At 41.7% G+C, this 13,354-nt stretch overlaps 1 protein-coding gene across 1 annotated transcript in view; it reads right to left on the bottom strand.

Annotated features, from left to right (window-relative positions):
* The window catches only part of LOC110212636 (polycystin-1-like protein 2), a 98,380-nt gene that overhangs the window by 14,900 nt on the left and 70,126 nt on the right, over positions 1-13,354 (bottom strand). Inside the window, exons 24-29 of the mRNA XM_020992655.2 lie at positions 13,018-13,155; positions 12,013-12,198; positions 10,906-11,233; positions 7,758-7,891; positions 5,257-5,384; positions 291-451 (exon numbers count right to left, since the gene is read on the bottom strand). Of these exons, the coding sequence (XP_020848314.2) occupies positions 291-451; positions 5,257-5,384; positions 7,758-7,891; positions 10,906-11,233; positions 12,013-12,198; positions 13,018-13,155 (1,075 nt within the window). The remainder of the gene's footprint in view (positions 1-290; positions 452-5,256; positions 5,385-7,757; positions 7,892-10,905; positions 11,234-12,012; positions 12,199-13,017; positions 13,156-13,354) is intronic.

Genomic DNA, 13,354 nt, shown 5'->3' with positions numbered 1-13,354 from the left:
TCTATCCATTGTGCCACCTAGCTGTTCCCCCAGACTTTTATTTTTGTACCAACTTTTTTTTTTTTTACTATACCACATTAATAAATATTATTCCAATTGAGATAGTCGATTGAGAGCACATCACTGGGAGCTTATAATTAACAGAACTAGAAACCCCCAACCCCTCAGAGTCCCCTAGAACTTTGAGGGGAGAAGTAGTAGACACTTCTAGGGACCTAGCCTTCTAATGGAGAATTTGGAAAGTAGAGGGGATTAGAGAAAGGATTACTAAGAGATGGAGCTATCATTACTTGTCCTTGTGGGTCAAGTAGTACTTGACATCTCTGGCCCCCAGGACAGTCCTCTTCACAAACACTGATAAAGCACTCCAGCTGATAAGGATGATGGCTAGTTCTAACAGGTTCCATTTACTTCGGAAATAGCTCCATTTCTGACTCTTCATGAGCCGACCCTGCAAGACAAGGAGTTTGAGCCTGAAGTATAGTACGGCCCCAATATGTCTGCTCCAAAAGCTCAGGATGCCTTCCCCTGGAACCCAAAAGACTATTCATTCCTGTTCTTTAGGAATCATGAAATCCTGGGGGACACAGTGAAGTTTTGGAAAATGAGCAATCTCAGTTGAGATTGTCAAAAAAATCTGGACTAGGTGATGCTGCCCTCATGGATAAATTATCCTCCAGTGAGACTACAACAGAAGTGAACAATTAATGGGAGCAAGCTGGCTCAGCTCTGGGTCAGAGTTGTCATGTACTTTATCAGTGTGGACCCATAGCATGCCTGGAAGTGCAGGAAGCTAAGACTAAGGACTGGTAGTGCTGAATGGCCTGCCATTTTCAGGACTAGTAGGAATGGATTGTAAGGCTCCTGATTTCTACCTGATCCTGTGTATCCTTCAATACTGTACATACATTTTTGGCAGTCTGCTATTCAGATCAATCTAATGCCTCTTAGGCCTACAAGACTGGGGTAGGACTTTTCCCCCAGCTCTGGGATATTGTCCTAGACATTAATTATAGGAGAAAAGTTTGTGGTCCATGGGAAGCCAAAGAGTAGGACCAGAAGGCTAAGATATTCCCTGGATTTCCAAGATGAAACTGGGACCCCATTATGGATGCACTGCTGCCACAACAGACTAGTGCCTCATTAAAAGTACAGTCAGATAGTACCATGCCACTGTCCACATCAGTAAGGTTCAGGGCTGTGAAATTAAAACATTACATTTAAGGGCATCTGGGGCCTTCCTGTGTATGCAAGGCCCTGAGACAGAATGGATATTCCTACAATTTTGAGCCAGGCCCATCTTTTCCAGGGAAAAAAACAATAATCTTTACATCCTGAAGAAACGTAATTTCACCTTCCCAAAGGGACTGAGGAGTAGGATGAAAAAATAGAATGTGACTTAGCATGAAGAATGAGCTAGATTAGGACAGAGGGAAACCAATTTCCAGCATTCTTAGCCAAGAATGGCTTCCAACTGAGTTAAAATCTTGACCAATATTAAAACTTAGGAGGACTTTACAGAATCATAGAACTTCAGATCCTGAAGGGAACTTAGAATAGAGCTAGAAAGGACCTTAGAGACAAACTAGGCCAGCTGTCTCATTTTGTAGAGGGAAGAAGAAGAGGCTCAGAGAGACTAAATAAATTGCCCAAGGCCATACCACTAATAAGTAGACAGAGGATGCTATAGCAGCAGAGAAGTACCAAGATAGGAGGAGGGATCTGAAGTCTTTTCAGCATGATAGCTAGAATTAAGTCATGCAAAAATAAATAAAGAGGGAAATGGGAGGAATGGAAAGAACTAATGAAGAAAAATGAGCAATATAGAGCCTGTAATAGGAAACCTGAAAAAATCGATAGAAACAACCAATACCAGTTGTACTACAGAAGAAAACAAAATTGCAGTCAGTGCAGACCAACTGGAAAAGCACTCTTAGAAAATGACTGCATTATTGAAAGAACTGGAAAATATTCAGATTGAAGTGACAGGCCTGGAGAATAAATTGAGGCACAGTGAACTCAGTATTACTGAAGCCCCAGAAAATGCAGGGGAAAAAACTGTTAAATTTGATATACACTTTAAAAAATGGTACATCATAAAAGCTTTCGATTATCTATGCAAACTTCTTTTTTGTTCTATTTTGAATATTGGAGTTTGTTGATTACTAAAAGTTTATAAAAAAATAAAAGTAAATGAAAAAATAAAAAAACCAAAACATTATATTCCAAGTAGTCATTCAAGAAAATTTCCAAGATTTTTTAAAAAGTGACAAATACAAATAGAATCCATAGGACCACAATAAGGAAAAAAAACTCAAGAAGATTCAACTCTCTTGGACACATGGTTAAATTTCAGCATGACAACAATAAGGAAAAATACAACATGCTTCAAAAAGAAAGACAGAAATAACATTCCAAGTTCTATCCTCTGAGGACAAGCAAAACAGGTGTAATACATCTACTGTATGCTAGGACTTCAAATGCTTGAATATAGCTATCATGTTCCTCTCTGCCCTCTCAGCTTCTCCTAAGCTAAACATCCCCACTTTCTTTGTAACTGTCCTTTGGGACAGTTGGTGTGGCTCAAAGGCAGGTACTGCTTTGTTGCCAGCCATATATACAGAATAAAGGAAAGAATTTATAACTAAGGATCAAGGCAACTGAAGAGCCTTATGTGAGTTCCACTTAGGGGTTTTTGTTCCTCTGTCTTTCCTACATTTCTCCACTTAGCCTTGCTGTTCACTGCATTTTGAATTTTTGTTTCTATTCTGATAATTATGTCTGCCTTCTATTCCTTCCCTGCGATGATTGGGAGGTTCACATATGAAGCTGTATGTGTTTCCAAGGGCTACTCCTCATTATATAAAATGTGGCTGTGATTATCAATCAAGCTGAGATTTGTTCTGGGTCATGTTCTATTATCTGAGAAGTATTATTTGCTTAGCCTTAGAGGAAATATTGATTTCTGGATTAAAAACCTCAAAGTTAAATTGTGTATAAATAAAAATCACATCTGGGTTTTCTTGTTCCTTTGTTCTGATTAGATTGTTCCTTTGGGGTGAAGTTGCCATCTCCAGAAGGCCCCTGTAATACAATCCAATGTTCCCTGGAAGAGTAAACACATTTATGAAGTAGGTAGAGCCCCCACCTTGTTGAAAACTGTTTGAGTAGCTTGTACCAGATTTTAGCTGGCTGTAGGAACAAACTTTCTAAGCATCAGAACTGTTCAAGAGCTATTCCTGGGCCATTTGCGGGTCAGGCCATCTCTATTCTGGCCTTTATTCGCAACTTCTCCCCATGGAAAATTTGGCCTCTTCCCCTGGAACCACCCTACATTCTGATGGGTTGGCTTTCTCCTTATCTTTCTTGGATCCAGGTCTTCACCTTACTCCCCATTCATCTCTGGGACATGTCACCATGGCCTATCCTGCCTTCCTCTTTCCATTTTCCAGCTTACCTTTATGTGAAATCTTCTATTAGATTGTAAGATCCTTGAGAGTAGAGACTGTCTGATTTGTTTCTGTTATATCCCCTATGCTTAGCACAGGGCCTGATGCATGTGCTTAATACATGTTTACTCTATCTACTTAATGTGAACCCCAAGCCCTATGAACCCCAATTTATTATCTAAGAAAGAGACAATGAAATTAGAGTGTATGTTCTATGGTTTAATTTCTCTCAAGCTGGTTTGACATGCATTGCATGGGAAATCAGTCCCAAACTGGGCCTCCTAAGGGGGCCAATTCAAAACTGGCTCAGTTTGGGATTTTGGGGGTACAGCCTTATATGTCTTTCGAAGAGTAGGTGTTCCAAAGGGGGTGCCAATCAACTGTGATTGGTCAACACACTAGGAGGTAGGTCATATTAAAATGAGGTCTTGAGTATGTGCTTTAGATCACTTAGTCCACAGGGGCCAATATCGCCTGCCATCAAAGGAAATACCACCCCCCAGTCCTGGGAATCTGTCTCCACTCAAACCTGAGTAAGATAAAATCAGTTCAGGCCTAAGTTGGAGTTTGACCAAGATAAGAAGATTCAGTGCAATCTCATTATCAGAGATGTCCTTCTGAACAACTTTGGACAGAAGGCTGGCAGGGTAGAACTCTGAGTCTCCAAGACACAGATTACCAAGAGGAATCATTTTTAACACTATCTATCCATAGCCATTGAATTTGCCCTCATAAATGGTGCTCAAGTAGTTGAACATTTTGTTGGACATCTTGTAAAGGGTACTACTGCTGCAGTTATAGGTTTGATCAGATGAACTCTGAGGTCCTTTCCAACTCTACAATTCTATGATTCCACATAAGCTCCATTTCCATAGCTCCCTAAGGCTTACAAAGCAAGACAACTCTGTGAGGTAGGTGTTAGTCTTGCTATTCCTATTTTACATGAGAAGCAGAGTAGATGGAGTGCTTTCCTTGAAGTCGAGAAGACATCTCATGTAGTCTCATCTCTGACACATACTGTCTGTGTGATTGTGGGCAAGTCATCTAAGCTCTCAGTGCTCTGGGTAACTCTCTAGGACCACTTCAGTACCAGAGAAGGAATTGGTAGAAGGGGTTTTCTCATCTGGAAGTTCCCTATACCAATGAAACTACAGGTCCATTTTATCCATTTTACATATGTGGAAACTGAGACTCAGAGAGGTTGTGACTCATCTAAGTTCATTCAGCTAGAGAGCTGCAGGTCTTAAACCAGATCAGGTTTTATGATTTGAAGTCCTGAGTTCTTTCCCTAATACCATACTGATATTATCTGGACCAGTTTGTTAGACTGGTAGAGACCAGTGGTCATAAATGAAGAAGTCCTGGGATGGGTAAAAGGAGTCCAGGAAAGTTCAGGAGCTCAAGGAGTTACTCTAGGAAGGTAGACTTGGAAAGGTAGTAGCAACAGGAGGCTCTGAGAAGCCTTGAGGATAAGTAAAGACAATGGATACTGGAAGTTAGAGTATGGAGATACCAAAAGGGTGGGACAGGTTATGATGGGAGTTAGGAGCTGACACCAAATCTGTCTTGAGCCAACCCTACTGAGTCCATCAACATGGTCAGTTCTAAAGGAAAGTGATGGATGACCTTCTTTTACCATGAGACCCCTTTTTTCCCTCCCCTTCCTTAGTGTTTCTAAGAACCCACAATGAGATGTCAGACTTGCTTACCCCTCCCAGCCTTTCTTGCCAGGAAACTGGACACCCAACCCTTCACTCTGGGCTGTTTTAGCTTCAGGCCTTTTTGCATGGTATGTGCCCAATCTTACCTGAATGCCCATATAATAGGCTAGGAAGAGGAAGTAGATAGCTTCAGCTGCTACAACAAAGACATGTAAACCATTGGTGAGGGGATAAAGTCGGATACTTTGCAGTTCTGCTTGTGGAAGGAAAGCCCCTGAAAAAATTAGATGGGGTAGAAGGGGAACATCCTATTAACACACAGCAACCCCACTTTACTTTTCCTTTTGACTAAAAAAAAACCCCAGTTCTCTAGGGTGTATTCATTAAACCTGCCTTCTCCACTTCTCTTCTTCCCTTCCCCATCTTTCCTTCCATTTTTCCTTCCTTCCTTCCTTTCTTCCTTCCTTCTTTCTTAACAAATAGAAGCTCTCCTGAGGGCAGGGACTATTTCTTTTTTGTCTTTCTGTCCTTAGAAACCTGTAATAGTGTGTATTTAATCCTTGCTGAATTGAATTTACCATTTATTAAGCCCTTACCGTTTTTGGAGCACCATGATAGGTGCTGGGATGGATACAAAGTTTAGGTACAGTAAGTGTAGAGTCAAGGGAATTCCCCAGTCAATTTGAAGATGAGCCTTTGTTTGGGACTTTTGAAAGCTTCTCTCTGTGGAGGGTGTGAACATGTGCAACTGTTTAGAGGACTAAAGGATTCTGAGGCAGTCTTAATGCTTGGAGCTTCCCTCAAGATTAATTAGTTGGTGTTATAAGGCTATGTCTCTGTGGGGTTAAAGAGGGCTGGAATGTCAGGGTGTTATCTGTCTAGCAGTCTCAAGTTCAGTTTCTTTCTAAAGGCAGTACAAACCACAGGCTGACACTGAATATAAAGGACTTAAAGACCCCGTGGAACAGTGCGGAGGGAGAAGATTTATATTGATTGTTTTATAAACTATTTTGGGTCCTTTATGAGCTTTCTGAATTGTTTATAAGCTCTGCCAAGTCCTTCGCATCTTCTGCATTTTCTGTGGGATAAAAAAAAAGGCTGGCCTCTATGTGATATATGCATTATAACCTTTCATACTTGTATGGCATCTGGGGGAGAATCTTTCACCCTCATCTTTAGACACTTAGACATGAACTGTATTCTGAGACTGTGTGGTGATGGTTTGTCCTCAGTTCTCGAAGAGGACCATGAGATATCTCAGATTGAACTCTAGGTTCATAAGAGAAGAGGGGAGGGGGCAGGAGGGAACAGAAGAGAGGAAGGGAGAGGAGAAGAAGAAGGGGAGGAGAGGACAGGAGAAGGGAGAAAAGGGAGGTGTAGGGGGCAGGAATCTTTTAGGGTCAGTCCTTAAGATTGGAACCAATCTGCATAAACACTGAACTTTCGAGAGCTGAGTCACATATAACATGGTATGTGCCCTCATGGCAATTATAATCTATAATATTAACAATTCATATTTCTACAGAACTTTAAGGTTTACGAAACACTTTTCTCACAGCCATGAGGTAACTAGTATGAGTATTATTTTCAACCTTATTTGACAGATGAAGAAACTGAGAGCCGGGTAATTTGCCCAAGGTCATGTAAAAAGTATAGGATTTGATCCCAGATCTTCTACTTCAAATACTTTCCACTTCACCAAACTGATTTTCTATTTAAGAAATGTGCTGGGCCACAGAAAGAAATTTTAAAAGTTCCCACAAGTGCAGACATTAAAGGGGCTGAGGGAACTCCACTAGAAGAGCCCAGGGGCAGAAACTAGAGGAGGGACCCGTAGAGAGGGAGACAGACAACACAGCAATTGCTGCAGAGATTTGCCAGTTGGATAGTGGGTACAAACACCTCCTTCATTCCAATGCCCTTAGATGTTCTTAATGTTCTGGAGGCATCTATCCTAGTTTATAGAATGTAATAGGCACTTCATGATGAATGACTGCACAAATGAAAGAGGAAGAGGTGAATAGGAAGTTGATTCTAAATTGCAATTGAGCTCCCTCACCATTAACATAAAATAGGAGACAGGATGCACAATACCCTAGCAGACCAAAATGAAGGGCACAGGTAACAAGGTGAGATCAGGTAGGGAACAAGGACCTCCTTCCATTAATCAATCCTCTCTAAGATAGGTGAGCCTAGCTAGTCACCGGCACAGAAGCATTGGAGCAGAGTGCAAAGGGCCCTGAACTGCAAATTAGGAAACCTAGGTTCTAGGTTCTAGTTCTAACTCTGTGGCTAGCTTGTGTATAGCCTTGGGCAAGTTGCTTCCCCCTTTTTGTCCTCAGTTTCCACCTCTGAAAAATAAAGGGTTTGAGCTATGTAGTTTCTAAGGTCCCTTCCAGACATACCTTATACATCTGAAGGGTGTTGTGACATTCACTCCCCTATTCTCAGCCTCCTAATCCACCTTCACCCCCCCCACCCCAAGAGCCCTGATCTTCAGACCACCATAGCATGGACCCATGTTTCTGCCACACACTCTTGGAGACTCTAATCCAGGGACTAGGACATCCAGGATTTAGGGAAGTCTGTTTTACTCAGTGTGTACAATGTTTCATGTACAACAGGAGACTCAGCAGACATTTCTCACCTACAGCATTTGTTTCAAAAGTCAGAGTCACAATACAGAAGAGGTTCACATTAGCATTATAGACGGTGAACTCCACAAACACAGCTCTAGTGAAGGCGTCCAGCCAGGTGTTGTTGAAGAGATACTGCAGAATCCTGCCAAGAGACAAGAAGCATGGAATCTTCGGATTTAGAGCTAGGAGGGATGCTTGAGGCCATCTAGTCCAAACTCTCATTTTACAAAAGAAGAAACTGAGGCCCAGAGAGGCTAGATGATTTTCCCAGAGTCTGACAGGTATCAAGGAGAAGATTCAAGATGAAGCTCCAGGTTCTCAGACTCTAAACCTAATGTTCTTTCCACTCTGATGCTGATGTGTGGGTCAGTCAGCTCAATTGTTGGCCACTAAGAATGTGACTTCCAAAGTTAGCTCATGGAGGGGATACCAAATCCCAGTAATTGGTCCCTTGTGTCCCACATAGAGGTCCATTCTCTGGGCTAAGTTAGTATTAGGAGTTCCCTTCTAGAAGCTGCCACTGTGCTCCAGCTCCACCCACCTTTTACTTCAGCCATATGTTCTGAAGAGCCCAGGTTCACCTTGCTTCCATAGTTTCTTTTCTCAGCCAGTGCCATTGGAAAGCTCTGGGCCTATATTAAAAGACATCTCTGTAGGCAAGGCCCTTGGTGTTGGCCCCAGCATTTCTCACTGATTGCATAGCTTCTTTTACCCTTGAGCTCCCACTATCTACTGATGGTCACCTTGGACTTTTGATCATTAGCCTTGCTTAGCCATCTGATGCCTGTGTCCTCCTGGTTCCTGTCTGTTCACCTGATATCATTCTGGCCTGCTTTCTGCTCTGAACTTTGCTCCTCCTGTGTGCCCTTTGACTTTGGCTTACCTACTTGTTCTGACCCATAGCTATGTTCTTGACATTGTATATCCTCACTCTGAGTTGCCTGCCTGGTTACTGAGACAGGCTCCAACTTGACTCTGCCAGGTCTTCTCCAACCCCACATCCTTCTCTCATGAGACCCCACTCTGACCCCCACATCTCTTGTTTCTGATTCCTCACTCTGCAATACAAGATTGCTAGCTCCTATGGCCTCAACTGATCTCATCTCAAAGGATGGGGTTTCTGCCACAGATTACACTGATCCTATTGGGGGTCATTCCATTAAGTTGGTCAGGGGATAAATGAGGTCAGTCATTGGGCTTAATCTTTAAAATGTGACCTCCACATATACCCAATGGAGGTTGAAAAAAGTCCCCATAGATATCAACATATTCACAGAAGCACTTTTTGTGGCAACAAAGAACTGGTAACAAAATAGATGCCCTCCAATTTGAGGAATAATAAAACAAATTGTGGTACATGAATTTAATGAAATATTACTGCTTCATCAGAAGTAACGATATGAAAAAATCACAGAAACTTGAGAAGACTTTAGTGAACTGATGCAGAGAGCTAAACAGAACCAAGAAAACAATATACACAGTGACAATAACAATGTAAATGGAAAGAACAAACAACAAAAAGTTCCCCAAAACTGAACACTTTGCAATTATAATGAACATCTCTGGCTCTGGAGAAGAGTTTTAAAAAATTCTCCTCCCTCCTTTCTTTGCAGAAGTGGGCTTCAATGGAACCTTGGATATACTTTCAAATTCAATTGATGTATAGGTTAGTTTTGCTGACCTGTTTTCCTGTCTTTGTTTTTAAATATTTGTTACAAGGGATAAGCAGGGTAAGTGAGAGGGCAAGAGACAGAATCAAAGATGTGATACAAAAACAAAATATATTAATGAAAACTTTAAAAATTGAGGCTATTGCTTTGTACACACAAATAAAAAAGGATATCTAAAAGATATCCCTGGGCATATAAAATAGCAAGATTAGAAAGATCAGATATAGCCTATGTAACAATCCACTTTGATAAGTATTGTCTATTGATGCCCTTTGACTTCTTAGGGCATAGCCCAAGATGGTAGCAGTGATAGCTTGGGGCTTCCAACTTTACAGATGACTTCTACAAATTGTGTTACAGCACATTTGGAAATGAAAACTACTAGTGGGACTGCCAAGAGGTGCTATAGACTGCCCCAGTCCTTACCCTTCCACCTCTCCACAACTCTAGGAGTTTAGTCAAATTCCAAGCTCTAGAGAATCAGGTTCTGGATGTGGTAAAACTATAGTACAGATAAATTATATTAGGTCCCAGGATCAGATCCCAGAAAGAGTCTGAACCAATCTGCTTTTTTTCCTAAGGTCTCCTTCCTAGGGCAGGGTTGGAAGGGTGCATCTCAGAATCAAAAGATCATAAGATTTAGAGATAGAATAAATCTTAGAGTTAGTCAATAAACATTTATTAAACACCTATTGTGTGTTAGGCACTATACTCAGGGCTGGAGATAGAAAGAAAGGCAAAAGACAGTCCCTGCCTTGAGGAACTCATAACACAATGAACCTCTTACAGGTCACCTCTTGTAGTGCTCTCAATTTAATAATGTTAAAATTGGTCTGGGATTTCCCTAAGATCAAAAAAGTGGTAAGAAGGAGTACCAGAAATTGAACTCAGTCTTCTGACTCCAAATTGAGTCCTTTTCCCAGTAGACCACAATGCCAAGGGCCATATTGGTATATGTCCAACACCAATAGCCTCCTCACCATAGCTAGGAGATTTACTGAGGGGCCTTAAGATGGTTGTGTATTAGACCCTAAATTTGATGTCTAGCATCTTCTGGTTTAGTAGAGCGCTACAGAGCCATCTCCATGACAATTATGGTACAGAGATAGTTACTGGGCAGAGACAATGGAAGTCTTGACATGGGCCCTCTTTTTTGTCAGCATACTCAGACTGAGTTTTTGTGCCAGTGAACATTAATTGTCATTAAACCAGTCTAAAAGGTACCAAAGTGCCCAAACGTTCTACCAAAGGGATACAACAGCATGACTGGGCATGACAGTGGCTTGGAATGGAAAGAGGACATGATTAGAAGTCAGGCGACCTGAGTTCTAGACCCAGATTTGCCACTAACCAGCTTTGTGACCATAGCTAAGTCCCTAGCCCTCTCTGGACCTCAGTTTCCTCTTCTGAAAAATAAAGGTATTGGATGAGAGTTTCTCTGGGAACTTTTTTTAGCAGTAATGGATCATGCTTAGTTAACATTTACCTTGTTGCATTCTTTGAATCTGTTCCCAGATGCACTATGTAGCCTCCTCCCCGATAGACTGTGAGTTTGCCCCAGAAGGGTTGGCCTCGTAGCTGGGTTTGGCTTTGATACTGCCAGGCCTGGGAAAGGCTAGAGCTTTCATTGCAAGCAGAGCTATTCCACCCTTTGCCGTAGTCAGACATGTCTTCAGTCTCCAGGGAATATGGTGCATGACACTCATGAAGAGAAGCCCACAGCTCCTGGGTGACAGGGCAGGAGTCATTGCGGACTCTGACTTGACGGATCTGGGCACTGCCAACCAGCTTGGAGTTTCCATCTGTAATAAAGCCTGAACAGGAAAGTCAACTGGGTGTGAGTAACCCATTCACATCGAGGTAGCCATGGATCTATGACTGTACTGTCCCATCACTCCACACATTGGGTCCCAGAGCCCAGCTTGTGACATCAACTCATCAATGGGGTGAGGGGAAGTAACATCCAACCTTAATGGAACCACCACATTTAGACTCAACGTCAGAGTCCTAGATATGCTTACAGAGGGAATGGAAATGACACTGAAAAAATACTAAACCAACTATATACTCAGAGGAGTCTGTGCTGGAAGTGTCATAATTCTGAGGGCATTGAGGGACTGATTCTCAAGGTTTCAGAATCAGAGGAAAGTTCTAAAGCTGTGGAAGAAATAGACTTCATATTTGCTCCCAAAAGGAGACCAAGAGAATAACTCATAACTACTGACGGCATGTCTAATTTGTCATCTATATAGAGAAATTGTATGAGACTAATCTATGCAGCTATTGACATTATCTTTGTATTTATACAGGAACAGGCAGAGCTTCACAAGTGATATTTCAATTAGACCACATCTTCACTATCACATGATTGACTGAAAGATGTAGAGAATACAAGGTCCCGCTGTAATTGTTTTTTGACTACAAAAAAAGAATTTGATTTGATAAAGCAAAACCTCACCTTGGGGAGGTCCTTCAAATTCTCTGAACCTCAGTTTCTTCATCTGTAAAATGAGGGGGTTGGACTAGAGGAATTTCAGGGAGGATGGGAAGGAAAGGACAGATAAAGAGAGAGAGGGAAGAACATTCTCTTTACCTGGATACGAACTGTACAAGTTGCTCACTAATGTGGTCTTGGCCCATACAAAAAATTCTTGGAAACTGAGCACACCTTGCAGCCCTGTAGAGAAGCTGTTCTCTAGGTGCCTGTTGAAGTAGTAGGCATTGGGGTCCCTCTGTCCATAAGCAACCAGCAAAAGCATCCATAAGAACCCTACATAAGCTAGAAAAGAAGTAGATCTGTTAGGAGGCTTTGTGAGCCTCCCAAATGAACCTCTCTCATGGCCTGAAAAATGACTTACACACAAATGTCTTCTCAAAGGGCTCCCCTCAAGACTGTTATGCCTGCCAAAGGCACCACCATTCTCCTAACTGCAAAACTTTGGCCATTAAGGTCAAGCTCAGCTGCCATCTCCTCCATGAATCCTTCCCTAATATCCTTCCAGCTCCACCCTGCAGCTGAAACTGACCTCTTCCTCCTTTACATTTCTCATTACTTTTGGCCTGATTCTTTCCTTTGTGCTCATTTCACTTTCTATACCTGGTTCTTTCATTTGTTTTACTTTATTTTAAAATAAAATCTTTTTTTAAATGAACAAAAATCGATTTTCCTCTCCCTCCTCCCCTTAAAGAAAAACAAGACCCTCGTAACAAATGCAAGTAATCAAGCACTCATTCACTTTTCTGTATTATGTTTATTTGTGTACATGCCTTTTCCTCTATTAGATTACAAGTTCCTTGAGAACAGGGTCTGTGTTATAAATAGCTATATCCCCAGCACTGAACATAGCAACCTGCTTGAGTAGAAATAATAAAGTACTGGTTCAATTGAATTAAATCTGTAATTCATCCCTCCTAAGCACTCCCAATAGTGACCAAATCTTGTTGATTCTTCCTTCATAATGCCTCTACTACGTTTCCCCTCCTTACCATTCCCACCACTAAAATTCTTCTCCTGGACACCTGGATGGGCTTTAGGGTTGGAGGGAGGAGTTGACTGGGGAACAAATGAAAAAAGAAATCAGCTAAGGAGAGACCTTACCCAATATTTCTCGAATTAAGGCAAATGCTCTCTGCTCCTTGAGGCGATTTTTCTTCATCTTTTCAACATCAACATCAAGAGGCGGTTGGTAAATGCCACTTTGACTATCCCTACGGGCTCGGAAGAAAATGTCTGAATCTGTCAATGCAAAAGACAGTAGCACCCTTGTGGCCTGAGAGCTTTTCTCCTGGAGTCTGACATATGTGACCCACAGGAATTTCTTTCATCAGTTATATGGAAACCACAACAGAAGAGAAATGTTGATGGGGTCTCAAACCCATGTCTAGGGTCACACATGCTGATGGCTAGATGAATAATGGGGGATTCTAATAAAGAA

The sequence above is a fragment of the Phascolarctos cinereus genome, unplaced genomic scaffold, assembly GCF_003287225.1.
Source record: "Phascolarctos cinereus isolate Bilbo 61053 unplaced genomic scaffold, phaCin_HiC Scaffold_2;HRSCAF=192, whole genome shotgun sequence".
NCBI classification, from domain to species: Eukaryota; Metazoa; Chordata; class Mammalia; order Diprotodontia; family Phascolarctidae; genus Phascolarctos; species Phascolarctos cinereus.
Note: the sequence above shows the minus strand (reverse complement) of the source record. Positions and strands in the feature narration are given on the sequence as shown.